The sequence below is a fragment of the Triticum urartu genome, chromosome 2A, assembly GCF_056163025.1.
Source record: "Triticum urartu cultivar PI428250 chromosome 2A, HENAU_Tu73, whole genome shotgun sequence".
Lineage (NCBI taxonomy): Eukaryota > Viridiplantae > Streptophyta > Magnoliopsida > Poales > Poaceae > Triticum > Triticum urartu.
Genome location: NC_141874.1, coordinates 746,400,617 through 746,423,226, shown reverse-complemented (window position 1 = coordinate 746,423,226; position 22,610 = coordinate 746,400,617). Strand labels below are relative to the sequence as shown.

General features: G+C 43.4%; 2 protein-coding genes and 1 pseudogene across 3 annotated transcripts; all 3 read right to left on the bottom strand.

The window, feature by feature from the left end:
• Nucleotides 1–335: 335 nt before the first annotated feature.
• LOC147987627 (putative disease resistance RPP13-like protein 1) lies at nt 336–2,597 on the bottom strand. Its single transcript, XM_087542454.1, has 3 exons — nt 2,297–2,597; nt 838–1,587; nt 336–704 (listed from the first exon to the last, which is right to left on the bottom strand). Exons 1-2 carry the CDS (start codon nt 2,595–2,597, stop codon nt 863–865), a joined length of 1,026 nt encoding a protein of 341 aa, XP_087398580.1. The 3' UTR covers nt 336–704; nt 838–862.
• On the bottom strand, nt 1,568–12,205 carry LOC125538541 (putative disease resistance RPP13-like protein 1; annotated as a pseudogene). The gene is made up of 3 exons (XR_015615457.1): nt 12,113–12,205; nt 11,479–11,604; nt 1,568–7,710 (listed from the first exon to the last, which is right to left on the bottom strand). The product of XR_015615457.1 is annotated as a putative disease resistance RPP13-like protein 1 (transcript).
• A 1,912-nt stretch (nt 12,206–14,117) lies between these two features.
• Nucleotides 14,118–19,194, bottom strand: LOC125540467 (putative protein arginine N-methyltransferase 6.1). Its single transcript, XM_048704086.2, has 13 exons — nt 18,904–19,194; nt 18,661–18,726; nt 18,510–18,578; nt 17,897–17,932; nt 17,438–17,503; nt 17,021–17,089; nt 16,849–16,926; nt 16,442–16,520; nt 16,237–16,331; nt 16,047–16,131; nt 15,125–15,306; nt 14,904–15,022; nt 14,118–14,522 (listed from the first exon to the last, which is right to left on the bottom strand). The coding sequence occupies exons 1-13, from the start codon at nt 19,087–19,089 to the stop codon at nt 14,480–14,482; spliced, it is 1,173 nt and encodes a 390-aa protein (XP_048560043.1). The 5' UTR covers nt 19,090–19,194; the 3' UTR covers nt 14,118–14,479.
• Nucleotides 19,195–22,610: the final 3,416 nt, after the last annotated feature.

Sequence of the window (22,610 nt, the reverse complement as noted above, 5' to 3'; positions counted from 1 at the left end):
ACACTGAAAATGGCATTACTGCTCTCCTTGATGCTGTCGGGACATAATTAAAGTTGTCGCCTGAGCTGCTGGCCTGAGACGTTGACGATCAAGGAAGCATCCACTCTGTCGACCAACCATGCGAACCTCCTCTGTTTATTCAAGAGATGTTCCAAGTGACAGATACAGAATACCCTTTCCATGATTCTTAACTCCAAGGAGCAAGAAGAGTTCATACCAGCTTGAAAAGCCTTGCGTGTTCACAGTTAAAAACAGAGATGGACAGTCTGATGGAAAAGCATAATCTGAAGTAAGAATTGTATATCTCAAGAGAAAATATCCGCTAGTATCACAAATCACCGTTGTCCAAGTTGTTCAATGCAAACTAGTACATAAATAGAAGTGTGGTATAGATAGAGCAGATAGCACCTAGGGCAATGCTTCTAGTTTAAAAGCAAAATCCAACAACATAACTTTGACTCCAAGTAAGGATAACAAAACATAGACGACTGATTCAAGTATAGAACAAGACACAAAATTTTCCTCATGCCTCCGCAATCGGTTGCAGTCATCAATGAATAACCGAGCTCTCATGGGCGATCAGTGGCATGGGCGCCAGCCACGTATGCAGCTATCAGCAAACATGGAAACCAAGGGGGGCGCACCAATGACAGGAGAAAGAGTAAAACTTGAGATACTCCACCCCGTAAGAGATCATGGGCCAGCTGTTCACAAAAGACCGTATGAACTTTGTATCAAATGAAGTATTTGAAGCATTACGAATAAATGAAATTAGTACTACAGATTATTATACATTTCCAAGTATTATAGTTGAGAATACATTGGTCGAAACTTTACCTATACATTTCACTGTAGTCGGGAATCACACCTCAATGAATATCCTTCCAACGGATATGCGCAATCTTTGGCCAGCGCGGCTTTCTCCATCAGGTGCACAACAGCTCTTCGCCAAGAGATCACAATTGACTATACATACGCGCTGGAGGGAGTGTGGCAGATCTGGTAGAGATGATATGTTCTGACACTGTAGAATTCGGAGATCCGCCAGACTGGAGACGCACTTTACATTTGTTGGTAGGGACCTCATTTCACAATCATAAAATTGCAGCCGCACAACAGATATGAAGTTTGCAGATTCTTCAAATGAAACGGATGGTTCCTCGCCGAATTCAATACTGAGATGGGGGGGGGCTATAAAACCTTGAGTCGAGAGCATACGGTTGGGCATCGCGGAGCTGCTAATGTTGAGTGATTCCTGGACTCGAAATTGTGAGATGCACTCGGTGGTGAGATCGGGAACATTTTGTAAAACTAGATGATGAAGTTGCAGGGAAGGCAATCCTTTAAGAATGCACAAATCTGGCAGAGATGAAAGTGATAATAATTCGAGGGAGGTTAAACTACCAAACGACAGGGTTGCAGTGCTTCTACAACCCCATATGAAGATACTTCTCAACTGTGGCCAGTCACCACAGAAGTCCGCTGCTAGCACACATCCCCGTGTATATAGAGATACTGAAGGGATAAGGGCATGATTTCTGCTCCTCTTGCCAACTCCAAAGAAGGACAGGAAGCCAACGTAAGGTGCTCAAGAGAGGTAGCAGCTCGTATGCCCCCTAATGATCGGAGACACCAGCATTCTTTGATTCTCAGGTTACAAAGCTTTGTCGAATGTTGGAGGACCTCTTATGATGGAAGTGTAGTTAAAGTCATAACCTTTGATAAACACAGCCTTTTCAGTGAAGTGAGGCCATCAAGGCAAACAGCTAATGCTCCATGTGTAATATTTCATGAAGAAAGACAAAGTTCACAAAGTCCTGATGGTGCAACCAGCGGCAGCCCTGCTCTCCCTCCATATATTAGTCTTATCCTCTGCTCGTGGCAACATACCCATGCCTTGATGATATCCTCTTTTATACTTAACATTTCACCTGGCCATGTTCCAAGAGCACTCCCAATGGTTTGAAGATGTAACGGCGTACCATCGCCCATCCATGGGATCAACTGCTTCAGTGATGAATGTTCCCAGGACAGTACCTTCCAAATCGTTACTTCTTGAGACACCTCCCATACAGAAGCAATTGCATGTGGTCTGTCCTCGTGATGTTCTCACTTTGATCATGTTGTTCCAGCTCATAGTTGGAAATAAAGATAAGCAGTGGACATTTTTTTATTTCTAACTTTTTAATCCCTGCTGGAAGACAAGGCAATATCTTCAGGTTTAGGACATTCTTGAGGACAAGTAAACAGCAGTTCCTAAAGAGCTCGATGTTGGATGGTAGGCCTTCTAACATACTGCAATCAGCAAGCGAAAAGGATTCCAAATTCAGAAAATACGAATCCTCAAACAACCAATTTGGATATTTCGCTGCTCTATAACCTTGGATTGCAAGGGCCAGAAGTTGAGGCGGTGGCTTCGGACCTTCTAAAACCTCCAAATGTAAACAATCCTCTGCACTAACATCATTCCTGCAACACCAGGCAAAATGCAAGCTTTCGAGATGACTTTTCTGATGTAGCTTCGCCTCTAAGGCTTCATCCTTCCCAGTGACAATATTGAGATTTTTGACACTTAAACTGCCACCAAGCTCGTTCATGTTCCCCAGCTGTCGCAACTCATAGCCCTTCTGCTTCTTCAAATAAAAATCCTCAAGGTTTTGGAGTGAGGTTAGCTTGCCTATGTTAGGAATTTGCGGGAGATGCTGCCGAGTTGATTTGTATATTGAGCCCATCATATCAACGTACATCCCAAGATGACGTAGATTACTTAAGTTGCAGAGCATCTTAGGCAAACTATGGACTTTATCACTGAACTGAAGAAATTGCAGGTGATAAAGAGTACACAATGATCTCGTCAGCTCAGAAACCGAACTTCTCATAACGTTCAGATATCGAAGGCGCTTCAGCTCACCAATAGATTCTGGCAACTTGCTTTTGTTGTAGAACGACAAATATAGTACACGCAACTTCTTCAGTCTCTGCAGTATCTGATTAAAAACATCACTTACATCATCCGTTAGTGGGTCAATGCAGATAACAGTGCGTAAATGATGTAACCTGCAGATACTTTGCTTATGGGGTTTCATACTCTCAACCCGAACAGAGAGATGCCGAACGGTGCATGGTATTTCCGTCACCCTATCACCTTCCAATCTGAAGCAGTCTTGTTTCGAGAGTGACTGTGCCAAATCATGAAGGAGATCATGCATGACATGGGTATATCCCTCTCGCTGAAGGAATGAAACAGAGACCATCTCATAGAAGTAATCCCTTCCAATATCTTCCATTCTCTTGATCATGTTGCATGAATCGACAAATCCCTCATGTTAAAAATATCCTCTGATTTTTACAAAGATCTTTTCAAAAAAGAAGATAGAGAAGGATTTAGTCTGAATCAGGATTTTTTCTCTTCTGAGGAAAAAATCTCTGAAGACAGGAATGAGGCACTTCAAGCCCCATTCACTGAAAAAGAAGTAAAGGAGGCCATCTTTGGTTCATACTCTGAAGGAGCACCTGGTCCAGATGGCCTCTCTTTCCTCTTTTTGCAAGAGTTTTGGGAGACCATCAAACAGGATGTTATGGCTCTATTTGATGATTTCCATGCAGGCACCCTAGATATTTATAGATTAAATTTTGCCATGATTTCCCTCATACCTAAAGAAGAGGATGCCACCAATATGAGGAAATTTAGGCCTATTAGCTTACTGAATTGTATATTTAAAGTCTTTACAAAAGTTCTGACCAATAGGCTTGCTGTGGTTATGAACTTTCTCACCTCTAGTAATCAGTCAGCTTTTGTTAAAGGGAGATATATCCTGGAAAGTGTAGTGACTGCACATGAGGTGTTGCACTCCACTTTTCATTCAGACAACTCAGGGCTAGTGCTTAAAGTAGACTATGAGAAGGCCTTTGATAAGGTCAATCTAGATTTCTTGTTGGAGATCCTCCACAGAAGAAACTTTGGTCCTGTTTGGATCAAATGGATTCACCAAATCACACACATGGGCTCTGTAGGGGTCAAGGTGAATGGAGTGGAAAGTGACTTCTTCATTACCAACAAAGGGCTAAGGCAAGGGGACCCTATATTCCCCCTCCCCCTTCTTTTTAACATTGTAGTAGATGTTTTAACTAGGATGCTCATCAAAGATACATCTCATGATCTAATTAGGGGTCTATGCTCTGACCTCATCCCTGGAGGAGTGGTCTATTTGCAGTATGCAGATGATACCATCCTCTTCATGGATGAGGATGAATCTAAAGCAACCAACTTAAAAATGATCATGACCTGCTTTGAAAAAGTTTCAGGGATGAGAATAAACTATGCTAAGAGTGAGCTCATTCCTTTAGGCGTGGAGGGGGACAGTCTAACCCCTTTTGTTAATATTTTTGGATGTATTATAGGTATGTTTCCAATAAAATACCTAGGAATTCCATTACATTATGACAAACTTAGAAGGGAAGATATTCAACCCCTTGTTGATAAAATTCTGAAGAGGATGGCTGGTTGGAGGGGAAAACTGCTTTCCTACTCAGCTAGACTAACTCTGATCAAGGCTTGTTTGGCTAGTATCCCTGTTTACCTACCATCCTTCTTTAAGTTTCCCAGATGGGCTCTAGATTTAACTAATAATCAGCTTGCTCATTGTTTATGGAGTGACTTTGAGGGGAATAGGAAACTCCATCTAGCCAATTAGCATCTGGTCTGTATGAAAAAAGAGCATGGAGGACTTGGGGTCCCCAATATTAAAGACCTCAATCTATGTCTGTTAGGCAGCTGGGTCAAGAGGTATGCTCAAGATGAAGGCAAGATCTGGAAAAAGATCATAGACAACAAATATCTTAGAAACTCACCTAATATCTTTGCTTGTAGACCACATGCTTCCTCCAAGTTCTGGCAAGGAGTTATGTGGGCTGCTAAAGCTCTAAAATTTGGCTATAGATGGGTAGTAGGGAATGGGAGAAAAACCAGATTCTGGGAGGATATATGGTTTGGCACCTCTCCCCTTTCTATCCAGTTCTGGCCACTTTATGCTATCTGTCATCAACAGTGTGTTGCGGTTTCTGATGTTTGGGATGGGGACATTATCAAACTTACATTTAGAAGGGTCTTTACCCCTGCTATGATGGAAGAATGGTACTGCCTTGAACAAATTATAAAAGAGACTACCCTCACTGGAGACGAAGATGCTATGATCTGGCAATATGAATCCAAGGGGGTTTACTCTTCCAGCTCATTGTATGCCATCATTAATTTTAGGGGGGTTAAACCTGTCTTTATTCCTTCAGTTTAGTCTATTGTAGTGCCACCCAGAGTTCGGGTCTTTCTCTGGCTACTGGCCCATAACAAACTGATGACTAAAGACAATTTGCTTAAAAGGGGGATTGACAAAACTCCAAGATGCCTATTCTGCTCTGACCAGGAAACAGTAGATCACTTGTTTTTTGGCTGTGTGGTAGCAAAAAACATCTGGACTGAGGTCTCCTCCTTTCTCTCTATTGATTTAGGGTCTAGCTATCTCTCTATTGCCAAATTTTGGCCTGCAAATAAAAAACATGAAGTACTAAATGCCTTTTGCGCCTATGTACTGTGGTGCCTTTAGAAAGTTAGGAATAATCATGTTTTTGATAATGCTATTTGGTCTGATATTAAACAGATCTGGTGGCTGGTCTGGAGGACACTCAAGAGGTGGGATGGTTCTATACTCAAAGGATTCGCAGGAGAAAATGCAGAGAATACTGCACTGGATATCCTGCATCCTCAAAGCCCCCTTGCAACTGGATATGGGGTGAAAATGGGTCTGGTGGACACTGGAGGTGTCTCGCCAACACATTTCCTCCCGAGGCTGACTTTGGGGCCACGTAAATGCGGCTTCAGGAGCCCAGACAATTCAAAATCAAATGAGGCTCCAGAGAAGAAATCAACTCAAGCAACCTCAAGCCCTGCCTCGCCACTGGACTGGCCAGGCTCCCAACGCAACCTTTCAAGAAGATGAAGGGGGGAATCCTGGAACAGATCAAGGAGGTTCGCCTGATGCTTGCTGCTGAAGACAAGAAGATACTGGCTGTTGAGAGTGACCCGCTCCCCGCTGAGACGCTGGAAGGCTACGTTGCTTAGTTCTTTCTTCGCTCACCATAGATGTTCCACTTTGAGGGATCATAAAAAGCATTGTACTTGGCTGTAGGCCATTTTCCTTTTTTCCTTTTCTGTTCATTTTCTTTCTCTGAACATGCATTGCAGCATGCGCGAAAAACCATCTGAGACTTCTGTTATGGGTCCCTGATGATCTAAAAAAAACAACTCCTCGATGTCATACTTGTGACCTTTCGAAAATAAGCTGCAATAAAAGCACCTCTGTAGACGTGGATCTAACTTCTCATAACTCCATAGCAGAGCTCTCCTGGGCTCACTTAAGTTGTCGATCTGTATAGTTAGAGCATCTTTCCATGCACTGATATTTGTTTTTCCATTCAACTGGGAACCCACAACTTTTGCAACCAAAGGAGATTTACCAAGCCTTTTAATGATTTTCTCTGCAATCTCTTCCTTGTTTTTCACGCAACTGTGGATCCCTGACTTCTGGTTCAGAAGGCATGGTATTTGAACAGTGCTAGGAACTGACTATCTTCCATGTTTTCCAAACGAAAAACTACTTCACTGCAACGAAGAGCAGCCGAAAATGTATCCCGTCGTGAGGTTACCAAAACTTTGCTTCCAGACTGCCGAGAAACTAGAGGAGCTAGCAGTTGGTCCCACTCTGTCTGATTGTTGGAATCGTCAAACCAAATATCATCCATAACCAGCAGGAACTCCCCTGACTCTTGTAGCTTATCTCTTAGTTTTCCCTGGAGAGTGTCAAGGTTGTCAAGACGTGGGCATTCCCCCTTTGTTGCAGACTCGAAAATTTCCTGTGTATGACGACGGGCATCAAGTTTGCGAGAGATGCAGACCCACATCCTGACATCAAAATATTCTTCTACCCTCTTGTCATTGTAAACATATTGTGCCAAGGTTGATTTTCCCATGCCTCCAGCTCCAACAATGGCCAAACCTGAGTACATGGCAGAACTAGCCTCAGCGGCACTCGACTGGGTAAGGAGATGTATTAAGTGATCACGGTCCTTGTCACGACCAATCACTTTTGGAGGTGGTATTGATGTAACCTGAGGAACACTCGCTATTGGTACAGAGGGGCCCTCAACACTGTTAATAGCTACTAAGGAGAGCGGTTCACAAAAGTCCTTGGCTTTCGCCAGGATGTCCTTCGGTTCATTCAGTTGACTGAGCAGCTTTCTGTTCTCCGGGCGCAGATTGGACAGCACGCTCTACATAGCATGCCGAGGCTTCAAATCAGTGCTGGTGGAGGAACCCTTCTTGTCCTTTGCTTTGCGCTTGAGAAAGTTGTACTCGTGGTCATCCAACATGTCCTGAGCCTTGTACAAGGCATCTTTGAGCTCCTGGATCCATCTGTCCAGCATGGCCCTCTGGTTGCGCTTGTTAGCAGCTTGAATCATCAACTCGAATTGCGGCATGATGGTGGTCTCCAGTTGATGGAGCTCATGCGTCAAGTCAACGCCAAGGCATGTTGAAGCTTTAGTGAGGAGCTCCTTCAAGATTGGTGATACCGCCAGTCGCAAGCCAAAACATGGATTGCGGGTTTTTATTGTTGCTGATGTTTCCCTTTTTTGTTTTGTGCATGCAAAAACCTGGATCTGGTGTAAACACAGGAAATAGTGCGAAATTAGGAAGAACTAAACATGTAGAGTAGACTCCAATCGCAGACATGAGCCATTCGTTTCAGTTTGATAAAAAAATCAACAAGATAATTCCAGAGGAAAAAAGGAAACCATATGGATGGATAAAAGGCACTGATTTAGGGAAATGGCATTGGGCGAACATGTGAACAAGTAAATGACGGATGATGATAAACAACAGCAAACTATAAAGATTATTTTCACCACTCATTCTTTTTGGGTATGAAAAGAACTGAGTAATAAAATTCAATTATTTTAACCACTCATGTTTCTTATTTTGTGTGAACCAATTAATCAAAGTATATATTCCGACATGCTTTCCTGTTTCTTCTTTTGTGTGGATAGAAATATGCAGACTACACCGGCATGCTTATGAAGACAAATCAACAACAACAACAACAAAGCTTTTAGTCCCAAACAAATTAGGGTAGGCTAGAGGTGAAACCCATAAGATCTCGCAACCAACTCATGGCTCTGGCACATGGATAGCAAGATTCCACGCACCCCTGTCCATAGCTAGCTCTTTGGTGATACTCCAATCCTTCAGGTCTCTCTTAACGGACTCCTCCCATGTCAAATTCGGTCTACCCCGCCCTCTCTTGACATTCTCCGCACGATTTAGCCGTCCACTATGCACTGAAGCTTCTGGAGGCCTGCGCTGAATATGCCCAAACCATCTCAGACGATGTTGGACAAGCTTCTCTTCAATTGGTGCTACCCCAACTCTATCTCGTATATCATCATTCCGAACTCGATCCTTCCTCGTGTGGCCACACATCCATCTCAACATACGCATCTCCGCCACACCTAACTATTGAACATGTCGCCTTTTAGTCGGCCAAAACTCAACGCCATACAACATTGCGGATCGAACCGCCGTCCTGTAGAACTTGCATTTTAGCTTTTGTGGCACTCTCTTGTCACAGAGAATGCCAGAAGCTTGGCGCCACTTCATCCATCCGGCTTTGATTTGATGGTTCACATCTTCATCAATACCCTCATTCTCCTGCAGCATTGACCCCAAATACCGAAAGGTGTCCTTCTGAGGTACCACCTGGCCATCAAGGCTAACCTCCTCCTCTCACCCAGTAGTACTGAAACCACACATCATGTACTCGGTTTTAGTTCTACTAAGCCTAAACCCTTTCGATTCCAAGGTTTGTCTCCATAACTCTAACTTCCTATTTACCCCCGTCCGACTATCGTCAACTAGCACCACATCATCCGCAAAGAGCATACACCATGGGATATCTCCTTGTATATCCCTTGTGACCTCATCCATCACCAATGCAAAACGATAAGGGCTCAAAGCTGACCCCTGATGCAGTCCTATCTTAATCGGGAAGTCATCAGTGTCGACATAACTTGTTCGAACACTTGTCACAATATTATCGTACATGTCCTTGATGAGGGTAATGTACTTTGCTGGGACTTTGTGTTTCTCCAAGGCCCACCACATGACATTCCGCGGTATCTTATCATAGGCCTTCTCCAAGTCAATGAACACCATATGCAAGTCCTTCTTTTGCTCCCTATATCTCTCCATAAGTTGTCGTATCAAGAAAATGGCTTCCATGGTCGACCTCCCAGGCATGAAACCAAACTGATTTTTGGTCACGCTTGTCATTCTTCTTAAGCGATGCTCAATGACTCTCTCCCATAGCTTCATTGTATGGCTCATCAGCTTAATTCCACGGTAATTAGTACAACTCTGAACATCCCCCTTGTTCTTGAAGATTGGTACTAATATACTCCGTCTCCATTCTTCTGGCATCTTGTTTGCCTGAAAAATGAGGTTGAAAAGCTTGGTTAGCCATACTATCCCTATGTCCCCGAGACCTTTCCACACCTCAATGGGGATACAATCAGGGCCCATCGTCTTGCCTCCTTTCATTCTTTTTAAAGCCTCCTTGACCTCAGACTCCTGGATTCGCTGCACAAAACGCATGCTGGTCTCATCAAAGGAGTCGTCCAGTTCAATGGTAGAACTCTCATTCTCCCCATTGAACAGCTTGTCGAAGTACTCCCGCCATCTATGCTTAATCTCCTCGTCCTTCACCAAGAGTTGGCCTGCTCCGTCCTTGATGCATTTGACTTGGCCAATATCCCTCGTCTTCCTTTCTCGGATCTTGGCCATCTTATAGATGTCCCTTTCACCTTCCTTCGTGCCTAACCGTTGGTAGAGGTCCTCATATGCCCGACCCCTTGCTTCACCAATAGCTCGCTTTGCGGCCTTCTTCGCCATCTTGTACTTCTCTATGTTGTCTGCACTCCTATCCAGGTATAGGCGTTTGAAGCAATCTTTCTTCTCTTTAATCGCCTTTTGGACATCATCATTCCACCACCAGGTATCCTTATCTTCGCTTCTCCTTCCCCTGGACACTCCAAGCTCCTCCGAGGCCACCTTACGAATGCAAGTCGCCATCTTCGTCCACACATTGTTCGCATCTCCTCCTTCCTCCCAAGGGCCCTCCTTAATGACCCTCTCCTTGAACGCTAGAGCTACCTCCCCCTTGAGCTTCCGCCACTTCGTTCTAGCGATTTTGGCACGCTTATCCCGCTGGACACGAATCCGAAAGCGGAAGTCAGCAACCACCAGCTTATGCTGGGGTACAACACTCTCTTCAGGTATCACCTTACAGTCTAGGCACGCACGCATATCTTCTCTTCTCGAGAGGATGAAATCAATCTGGCTAGAGTGTTGGCCACTACTAAAAGTCACCAGATGTGATTTTCTCTTTCTAAAGAGGGTGTTAGCTACAATCATGTTGTAGGCTAGAGCAAAGCTTAAGACATCTTCTCCTTCTTGATTCTTGATGCCATAGCCAAAGCCCCCGTGCGCCCCTTCAAAACCTGTGTTAGATGTACCCACGTGGCCATTGAGGTCTCCTCCTATGAAGAGCTTCTCACCAATCGGTACACTCCTAACCATGTCTTCCAGGCCTTCCCAGAACTCCCTCTTGGTGTTCTCATTGTGGCCTACTTGCGGGGCATACGCGCTGATAACATTGAGAACCAAGTCCTCAACTACCAGCTTGACCAGGATAATCCGGTCCCCACGTCTCTTGACGTCTACCACTCCATACTTGAGGCTCTTGTTGATCAAGATGCCTACGCCATTTCTGTTTGCAGCTGTCCCTGTGTACCACAGCTTGAAGCCGGTATCCTCCACCTCCTTCGCCTTCTGTCCTCTCCATTTGGTTTCTTGGACGCAAAGGATATCAACACCTCTCCTCACTGCTGCATCAACTAGCTCCCGAAGCTTCACTGTCAGAGACCCTACGTTCTAGCTACCTAAGCAAATCCTCCTAGGCTCGGCTAGCTTCCTTACCCTTCGCACTCGTCGAGTCAAATGCAAAGACCCTTGCCCATTTTCCACTACATCCGGGCGCCGATGTAGCGCGCCACTAAGGATGTGACGACCCGATCCTCGCTCACTTGCCACCGTATCCGGATCAAGATACAGCGCGCCACCTTGGGGGTGACGGCCCGGTCCTTGCCCATTTTTCACCACACCCGGGTTCCGATGTAGCGCGTCGCTGAGAGAGTTACGCCCCAACGAAAATCTTTTGGGTTTCATCTCCATAAGAGTGGCTGAGTTTTTACGTTGGCTCGCCAAGCCTATCACAACCCTCCTCCTTTACCCGAACTTGGGACCGGCTATGTTGAGACAACATAGACGGAGTTGAAGGAGTAAAGGCAGCAAAGGGAGGTGAAGAAGCTTACACGGATGAAACGGCGAAACGGGACGCGGGAGCTTGCCGCTCCTCCTCCTCTGCTCGTCGCGCAGACAAGGTAGTTGGATGTAAGGTAACGACGGCAGAGGGAGAATGGAACTGGATCAGTATTGCACTGCAAGCGAAATGAGAGGCAGTGCTCTGCATACAGCAGGTCAATGGGTCAAAACAAGGGATAGGTAGGATAGTACGTGGCCTTTCCTTCTCCTTTGGTTCTTTTCTCCCCCATCACCATCCATGAGTGGCCTTTCATGATTTTCCGAGTAGCGACATTTCAGAATTCAGGCCTGAAAGCTATATGACCGGAGTAGCATACGGTGACCCGTTGGTGTCTTCCTCTCCGGCAGGGAATCCATGACGACACTGAACTGAAAATGGCCCCTCAATTTGGGCTCGAATATCTGATGGTCAAACACACACGATGTGTAGAACTGAATTGCTACATTTCTTGTAATTAGTTCAATGAAAATGACTACTAACTACTCCCTCCGTCCCATAATGTAACTAGTGTCAAAAACGCTCTTATATTATGAGACGGAGGAAGTAGTAAGTATTTCTTTTCAGAGAAAAAATTAACTAAATAAACAGAACTAATGTCACATAGGAACAGGGCCATACCTTACAAAGTCGTAATGTAGCTTGGCGAGCCAATCACTCGCCCAACGCGTCAGGGCCTTGACCTCTCCGTCCAAGTCCGGCGTCACGGCACGACCCATAGAGATAGAGTAGAGGTCGCGCGTGAAGCAGGGGAGGAGAGAACCGGGCGGTTGCGGCAGGCGGCGCCGAGGGAGGGATGCCTGCCGCCAAGGTGGATGAGGCCGCAGCGCAGCGGAGGCGGTGGATCTTGCGGAGGAAGCAGCTTTTTTTTTTTTTTTGAGGAGGATGAAGCAGCTGACATCGCCGCCGGGAAGGCACGGGACGCTAGCGATTCATTGTGCCGGCCCATTTTACATCACACATATATGTTGTACAGGGATATGGTTTTTAGGCAGGTTTTTTGTCCGGTTTCTACCGGTTCTCAAAACATTCCAGACTGTTTGTTCTTGGTTTTTTTCCCTGTTTTGATATTGGTTTTCTTCATGGTTATTTGCTGGGGGTTTTTTCTTTTTTTATTTTGTTTAGTTTCTTTTCCTTTCAAAAAAATATATATATATCCTGTACTTTTTTTAAATGTCCTCGTTATTCAAAATTTTCACATTTTCAAAATATTATCCCAAAATTAAGGAAATGTTTGGATTTCAGAAAAATGTTCACAAAGTTAATGTATTCAAAAACTGTTCATGTTTTAGAAACTGGTCCCATTTTTTAGTTCCAAAAAACATTATATGCTTACTCTTTGCATATTTCTGAAAGTGTAATTTCAGTGCAAAGTTGTGTGCAAGTTTTGAAAGGTTTTTCTTTTTCATTTTCTTTCTTTTTAAAGGGTTTAATTCTTTCTTAACAAACTTTATTATTTTGATTTTGTTTTAGATTTTTTTTCTGAAAGAGTAATGCCAATGCCGCGAATTCATTCTTCCATAGGAAACTTCATTTATTTGATTTTGTTTTATTTTTATTCCATTTTTTGAATTTTCCTTTAGTTTTCATTTTCTTTTCTTTTGTAAGGGTAGCATCGATGTCACTAATCCATTACTTTTTAGAGAACACTTTTTCTTACGGAAATCTCACAATTATATGCTTATTTCTGCATAATAATAATAATGATAATACATTTTTTTATATGCGTATGTATATGTGTATATATATATTGTATGCATGTATAAAAATAAATATACATGTGTGAGATTGCACTAGTACAAAAAAAAGTCATGCAAGCGCACACATGTAGAACACCAAATTATACTTGTCTTAAGTCAAACTTGTTTAATTTTGACCAAGTCTACAAAAAATATATTAACGTCTAAAACACACAATTATTCTCCAGAGATTTTTTATGAAATATTTTTTTATCTTATGTGTATTTGGTTTTGTAGATCTTAGCATATTATTCTATATAATTGGTCAAATTTAAACTAGTTTGACTTCAGATAAATCAAGAACTTCAATTATTTTGAAAAGGAGAGAGTATTATTGATCACAAGAGGCTAATGCATTATGTCCACTACTTTTTTGCGAATTTTATATCTGCTACTAATACAGACACGAGTTGGCGCAAATGCACTACTCTTGCCCATTCATCAGAATCTGAAAATCAGAAGCTCACAATTGAAGTTGGATCCTTGCCAACCCTGATTCCAATCGATTTGCCCCCGCAGACTTTCTCACTTTCATGTGGCCCACGCCTCCCAAGACCAATCGCCGCCTACCTACCGTACAATTTTTCAGATTTAGTGTTGGAGCAAATAGTGCCCGCATATGAATACAGGATCTGAATGAAATGTACAGCTCGGTCACGGAGTACACACAATCTAAAATAAACTTGGAAACAATTAGCCATATATGTACACAATTACATTAAAACATGCTCAACTTGCACGGTCATGCCATTTTGAATTCGATTTTCATGGTGTATACCGAGAAAAACATTTGTAAGCCGACCACAAATTTTCTCGGAGCATTATGGCATGTGCTGACAGCTGTTCTGTGCATGCAGATAGTTAGCGCGCAAAAGAGGACTGGCAGACGACAAAACCAATATCAACAGCAACTAAAACAGCTCACGCCAAAATTGCAATTCAACATAATCTCAAAAAATGTTGCAGCCAGTTAGCATACCAAGGCAAACTACCGCCTTCATCTACTGTTACAGCAAAAACAAATGATTACCAGACAATAACAAAAGTACTGGACGGCTGCCTGCAACTTGTTTCGGCCAAAAAATCCTGGCCCTGTGCCTCCTAAGTAACATGGATATATTTTTTGAACCAATTGAGCAGAGAGTACAGCCAGGTCTTGAGCCAGGTTCGGGTCAGTGAGGAATGTGGATTAGGCCTTGGGCCCATTGGCTAGTTACCGCGGAATTGAGCTGACAGGTTGAGGGACCATGCCGATTACCGCATTGCAAAATCCTTCACCAAGTTTTGACCTCCCGTGCTGTTGTATGGAAACAAAATGTAGAGCATCAGAGAGGACGAGATTTTCTATTCTATTAAGTTTGCATTCGACAAAACAAATTATCTGTGAATGGCATTTATAACATGATTAGGCATCATACACATTATTTCACGCTAGCGATTCTGAAGTATTTGCTTGTATGGACCACAAAACTGACAAATTCCAAACAATGTAGTACAGGCTGAACAGCGTGACGTAATAAAGAGTTTATTGGCCGCGTGTAGCTGGCTAAAACCGAAACCATAAGGACAGATGGTAACAAAGCACAGTTAGACTGAGTAACGTCTCTGTTTTTGCCGATATAACAGATGTAGCATCTGCTAGAATAAAACTACAGAAGGATGGTAGACAGAAACTTACGAGCACTCCAAGTGAATATTCAGACAGCGTGGATTCTCCTCGCTCGGGGTGATTGTTACAGAGCCTTCTATGATTTGATCTTGCGTCACCCCTATAGGATCAGGGAAGTACAAAATTGTCTGCAAAAGACGACAAGAGCAAATTTAGCAAAAGGAGCAAGAATAACCAAATAAATGAACAACAAACTGTTTCGCCAAGGAAATGGCCATTTCAATCAGAACCTGGTGCCAATGGGTTGGCTCGTCTTCTGGGGCTGTGGACAGCACAACTGTGCTATCTGATGCCCTGCACCTTTTCTTCTGAATAATATCAAGTGGACTTGAATCGGAGGACAAATTGCTACAAGACTCTGCAGGCCCATTGAACTCCACCTCAAACCAGAGACCAAAGCCGTGAATTGGAGCTTCACATCAGAGGTAACAAAATTTCAGATTCTTGTCAAGGAGAAATGCAAAAGTACTAGGTTTGCTACTGAGATTCAAATTAGATGAAGCATTCTCAATAAATAAGATAATTAGATGAAAGATAATCTGGTTGGAAAATTAGGAAAGGGGTGGGACAACATAATGAAAAGAGCAGCCATAAATTAAATTGCATTCACGATGCATAACATTAGGAGATGCACTGCCAGACATCAGCAGTTACTGTAGCAGGACTAACCAACAAACATCAATTCTAATCGCTGTCTAGTGATGGCTGATGGGTTGTTAGCAGTGACAGCAAAATATCATTACCAATTTGGATGACACTAACAGGAAAAATGTTGCTAAAAAGTTGTATCGTAAGATGGACATCAGTGTATCAAACACTCCGAGGGCATAGTGCATCATTAGCACGCCAACAAACATTGTATCTTGCATTGGACCTAAATAACCCCCAATTTCAGTACAGCTTATGTAGCAAATGTGATATTTATTCCATCCTTGACACGCATGAGGAAATTTTAAATTGGTCGAACACTTCAATTGGAATCAGAAATACTCACCATAAGGAAACACGCTAGAGTACTAGAGCATCAGATCATTGTATCAACTAAGTTCCTCGATGCTCAAATTTGAAATGATATCATAATACAAGATAATGCAATTAAAAAGATTCAGCACATAGGAAGTGGACTGAGAAAGATCAAATCACATGAATTACCTAACATCATTGATGAAACTTTGTATGTTGTGGTGATAGACTTGAATTCCTCAACCGTAAAAGTGTAGCAATCAATGTGCTTCACCTGTCCCCAAGTAAACATGGCCCCAATAAAAAAAAGGGTTAGACATTACAATAAATCTCAACAGATAAATATAGTTATTTATCTGATAATGTTGCGAAAACTTACCACAAATGGCCAACTTATAACATTTTCTCCACCAACTATTTCAATGGAGGGCTCCTCGGATGCGAATTTTTTGGCAAGTGGCACAAGAGCAGACACTACAGCAGCGAAGTTCAGAATCATCATTGCATGCAAAAGTTACCATGCAAAATCAGATAGTGACAGCAATGCATACTAAAACTCTGGACGTAACACGACAACAACTTACTGTTTATGCCATAAACATCACACCAGAAATCAACGCTTCCTTCATATCTATCAGAATTTGTTATAGGCGCCATGAAAAGCTGGCAAAAGAAGGATCCATAAGTATTCAGGTTTGGCCAATAACAAGCCACAAAATGGTTGCTGTTTCATCCTCACGGAGGTAACAAGGTTCAGTTGGGCATGCAAGAATATTTCCTACCAGATGATGCCTCTTTTAAAACTTAAATAATTAGAGCAGCAGAGTTGTTGCTTTTGCCTACTTAAGATTAAAAATAAATATCACTAACTGGCTTCGCACAATAGCAAGCAATCCATTAACATATTTATTGCTTGTACTAGTGAAATACTTTCGTGCTATTGTGTGGCCACGTGTGTGACGAATTAAATTCTACTATATAATAATTATACCGTAGCATGAGAAGGCAGGATAAGACCCCCTGGCTTAAGCCATTTATCCCTTGCAAATAGAACGCTTGGCAGCATACTCTACAGGGAAAAAAAATCAGAAGTTTAGGAATTCACAAAGGCATAGCATATCAAAAGGCAATGCAAACAATCAACATGGCTGTCAAAAAGGAACCTCGTAAAGAAGCATATAACCCATCCATTCTGATATTATTACATCAACCTTCTCCTCAACATCAACATCCTGCACAGCCAACTCAACAATAATTAACAGAAAGTGCAAACAGGGAAAATAAGAATGAAATAAATAAAATTTAAATATAGTCACAACAAAAATAGCTGAATAGAGAAGTGACATGCAAAACCAATATTAGGAAACACAAACTTTATGTCCTGCTTATGCTGACATTATTTTAACTGTAAAAAACCCAAATCTCTGAAGGAACTACATGTCTGCACACCAGCAGAAAATGCAAATAAAACTTCTGTACAGAAACAGTATGTAGCTTTTTCAGACACAGAGATCAATAATCCCAACACAGAGTGAAAGAACTATTTATAACAAAGAGGAAATGTAAAGATAGAATGTCACCTCAACACGTCCATGAATGACAATGATCTTATCAGCTAAATTGTTTGCTTTTACAATTTCACTGGCCTGCATGAAAAGGAAGAGATCAATATGAACGACCTTCCTGCTATTTGGCCATAATGGGTATGGATATAATAAAAACAAAAGTAAACAGTCTTCAAATACCCAATGTGAAGATAATGTATAAAACTATTTTTCCTTGACCATACCTACTTGTGATAATGTGTGAATTGATGTACTGAATATTTCCGTCAAGAAATTAAAGGAAATGGGTGCAAGCCTGGTTGGAAAAAATATACCCTAATTGTGCTCTTATTAGCAAAACTCGTTTCACTACATTTATGTCCATGCTAAATGGGGCAAAAAAAATACATTTGACACGTCGCGGAAAAATGACAAACAAAAAGAGGAAAGGACACAGGTTGGTATCAGATTACATCTTCAGAAGTAATACGTTACCTGGGTGGCGATTTCACTAGCATCCACAGCATAAACCTGTAAAAGCATTTAAAAAGAGGCAGAAAGGTAAGGCTCACTCACTATAAGAAGGTCGAACATATAGATTAGTGAAAACAGATAATTAATATTATTGCTGGTTATACTACGGGTGATTCCACTAAAACTGAAATCTGGCAAAAGATACTTATTACCAGTCATACTAGATACATGTCACATCTGTAAGGACAAAAAAATGCAGAACTGACAGATTTAGAGTTGCGTTTTTCTTTTCTGACAGCATGAACAGAGTTAGGCCTTGAAATTCCATATTAGAACACTTGTTGTGGCACATGAGGATTGAGGAGGGCCATTTCATTTAAGCTGCTGGGCAATTTGCAAGCAGAGGTCTGGAAGTGCAAAACTGCCTTTGGATCCCAGCACACTGAATCTAGTACTAGTTACATTGCACTAGAGCAGGATCCCACTGGTTATGACAGCACTGTAAATTTAATTTATGCATCCGTCTAAAGACTCGGAACTAACAAAGCAGGAGAGACACATCTATCATCCAAGACAAACACTACGCCTCTAAAATGACCGGCCACCGCAAGAGCAGAGTTATCTCGCAGCTTACTCGTTTCGCGCCGGCACGAGCGCAGAAGACCGAGAGTATCCCAGTGCCACACCCCACATCCATCACAACCTGCACAACCCAACCAACAGCCAAAATTCAGAACAGACATTCCAAGCACTTGAATCAGCCCGAGTCAGGCGAGCGTTTGTACCTTCCCCTCGATGAACTTCTGGTGGAGCATGATTGCCTCGCGGTACGCGTCGGTCCTGACCCTGTCCTGCCAAATCCAGAGCGCCGCACGGGTCAGCTCCCCCAAACCAAAACGCGACTCGGACTCGGGAACAGAACGGATCCCCACCGGCTCTGCTCGCGGTAGGGTTTAGGGGTTTGGGGGCGTCCGCGGGGAGGGAGGGCGAGCGGCCGAATCGGGCGGGCGGAGGCGAAGGGGGCTCACCTTGATCATGGACTCGTGGATGCCGATGTGGGAGTAGGACTGGAAGTAGACGCGGTCGTGCGCCTCCAGCGCGGCGTCCCCCGCCGCCGCCGGGGGGTCCCCGGCGGTGGCGGGCGGGGAGGCCGCGGGGAGCTGGGGACGGCGGCGCGCGAGCGGGGAGTGGCCGTTGAGGTGCGAGGGCAGCATGGCGAGAGGGGGAGGGCGGGCGGCCGAGGAGAGGAGAGGAGAGATTCGAATGGAGGTTTCGCTGGTGCGCTCTCCCGCAGAGACCAGCTTTGCCTCCTCTGCTTCGGAAACAGAGTTTTTAACCCCATGACCATATACTTGGAAACTTCTTTTCCTCATACCCATTCGTGGTATTTTTTTTAACACATCCAGATGTGCTTTAGCAAAACTGTTTTTTTAACGCCACAGGTTAATCTTTCGGTATCGACAAGAAATTTGATATATGGAAAGCGGCATCCAATTATAAAAAAAGAAAGAAAGATAGCGGCATCCAAGCAAGACTGCTCGAACTTGTAGCGGGCGCCCGGCGCCGCACTGACGGATGTCCTCGGCGGACCTGCGGGCGGCGACATCCACCTGGCGATGTCTGTCTGTCCCGTCGAGGGGGGGTGGCCTAGGGCGACGACGCTCGGCCTGGAGATCATGGCGGGTGTCATCCTCGCGGACGTGCGTGCAAGCTTTGCTCCTTCATCACGTTGAGGGGCCAATGACGCCGGAGTAGGAGCCCACCCACCGGTGCAAGCGGAGTCCACCCATCGGAGTTGGAGTAGGAGTCCACCAACCCACTTGCCATCAACAACGTGTTCACCTCGCCAAGGAGGTCCAGCCAGTAGGAGGCGTGGTGGCATGGTAAGATGCGGGGAGGGAGGAGGCGTCGTTGGGTCTAGGTAGTGGAAGCAGGGTGGGCTAGGGTGGCACTAAACCTGGGCTAAGGAGGGGAGGGGAGGTGTGGAAGGGGAAGATTCACTATCGAGTTTTTATAGGAGGGAACGGCAGGCGGTGAGAGAGGATGACATATGGTGGGATATCGACGAGACGAGGCAGTTGGAGATGACCGGCAGATGGGACATGTGGCAGACGCCGTTAATGCGTAGATTTGGGGTTATATTCTCGTGCCCACGAAAATGATACGGGCCAAATGCCAGGAAAAGGAAAATAAATGAGGGCTAGGGAGGAAGAAGTTCAAGCTTCAATGTTTTTATTTTGGAGTGCATTCTAAAAATCCTCCACATCCCTAAGATATAGAGGCTACACCACGAAAGTCTTATTTTGATCCCGAGCTCAAATGCACCCTAATAAACTATAAAATAAAAAATTAGTAGAAAAATTAAAAAAAACGAATTTTTTGGTGGTAAACTTTGACATATGTTTTGTATGCTTAACAAATTTCAACACGAAATAACATCTTTGAAAGTCATGTCAAAAAAACAAAATCAGTACTCCAAAATGTTTTCAAAACTAACATTTTTGGAGCATTGATTTCTTTTCCACGACTTCCACGAATGCCATTTCGTGTTGAAAATTTGTAGGCATACAAAACACTTGTCAAAGTTTACCACACAAAAATCAAAAGTTTTTGGATTTTTTACTATTTTTATTTTACTGTTCATCAGGGGTGCATTTGAGCTTGAGAGCAGATACTCCATGTTCGCTACACCACTCTTTCTTTGGAGAGTCTGTCAAAATTACTAAAATAAAGGGAGTGATAAAATCTGCTAGAGTGGGTTTTTACTCCTCTAGCCTTTATATTGGCAGTTATTATGGAGGAAAGGAATACACTGACTTCCCTAGAGTTCTTAAAGTGCATCTCCTTAATTAGCAGATTTATCTACAACCGCTTTTCTCTAATCCAGATGAACTAGCAGCCCCACAAGGACGATGACAACATGGGCTCACGGTGACGATGCTAAGAGGCGAGGAAGAATGTGTTGCAGAGACCATGTGTGTGTTCAGTGGCGGAGCTATGCATAACTGGGGGCCGGGGGAGGGTGGCCTTAGCCCCCAAGCTTGGACTAAACTATGAAGAAATGCTTTGGAAGAGGGCTTAGGTGAGATTTTTTCTAGGATTTCTCACCTGTGCCCATCAGCCCCGCAACGGCGGGTGCCCTAGCGGAGAAGATGATCCACATCGGACAACAACAAAGTCCCAGAGAAGACAATATTGGACATGGGTGGACGGACCCGTGAAGGATGTCATCGCGGCATCAGAGGAGAAGAAACTGTGGTGTATCAACACTAGATAAGTAGAGAATTTACAGTGCAGTTAGTCTCCCACTGAGATAAATTGTCTGGTACTCCCTTCGTCCGGGTTTATTAGGCCTCTCAGCATCACAAGCATGTCCCCTTTTATAAGGCCCCGCGTTGGAAAGGTGCATGCATGCAACCATTTCATTGGTTGTATTGAAAGCTATTGTTGTTGGTGCCATGGCTGAAAAGTTAATACACTTCATGTGTGCTTTTTCATTGGCTGCATGCATGTGAGAGAGTGCATTGGGAGTGGAATGGAAGAATTAATGTAAGCAAATCACTATGTGTCTTGGTCTAAGAGAAGTTGTCTTTAGGCCTAATAAATCCGGACGGAGGGAGTATCATCTAAGGAAATTCAAAGAAATGGTAAGAATTAACCATGTTTTTCTTCTCACCTACTATTCCGTCTAACACAAAATATCTTCAAAATGAAATACTACCTACATGATTGATTCGCATGAGTTCTGCTAAAGTACAATCTTTGTAACCCTACATTCCCTCCACAAACAAAAGGGTCTTTTGTGGTCTTTTATTGCCTGATATATACAACTACTTTATAACATGGTCATCATGTGAGGACCTAGCTAAGTAATTTAGGATAGGCAAACTGAGCCTACTAGTAAGGTACACGTGCAAATGAGATTTGTCAATCAAATTATGAATAAATACCACATTATAGCATGTAAGCTTTGAGTCATATATATATGCATGATGTAGATGTTCGTTTAATCCTTATAGTTCGTGTCATTCAAAATCAATTTTAAGATTCATGGAATTGTGCGTTGTAAAGCATAAAGTAAAAACAAATAATGACAATTCATCTAGAAAAAAAATTGGGCAATCATGATACGGAAGATTCTAGAACAAAGGAGAAGTCCTTGTGTTTTGAGCTTTGTGCATTTTTCTTAAGTTCAATCACGGAGTCTTCTAGATTGTACATGTGGCAAAATCTGGTGGATTGTAGATGATATCCAACGGCCAGTAGTGTTCCGATTTGCCATCTCTGCACCGTTGAATTGGTTTCATCCAACGACCATCTTTCAAAGTTATTCACATACTATATAAGGGTATAGAAACCCAGTCCTCTCACGGCCTGGCAGTTCATGGGCGTCCGCTCGTGTGATCTGGTTGATCTAAGCCATTAAATCTACTGTCAATTCAGTGGTCCACCGCAATTTTCTTTCTTGGTCCAACTGTCCTAATAGGGGGGGAGCTCCTATAGGGCGCCTTATGCGCCGGTTGAAGCAACGGGCGCTCACTGCTGCACCCAGGTGGGCCAGCCCACGAACACGCAACACTCGCAAAAAACAAAACCAGAAACTTTTGGTCCTGCTGCGGAATCAAACGCGCTAACTGACCTCCAGTACCTGGTTGGCTAACCACTAGACCAACTACTCACTTGTGTAACGTAGTAGCGCGACAATGCAACAGTACAACGAACTGTACCCACGCTA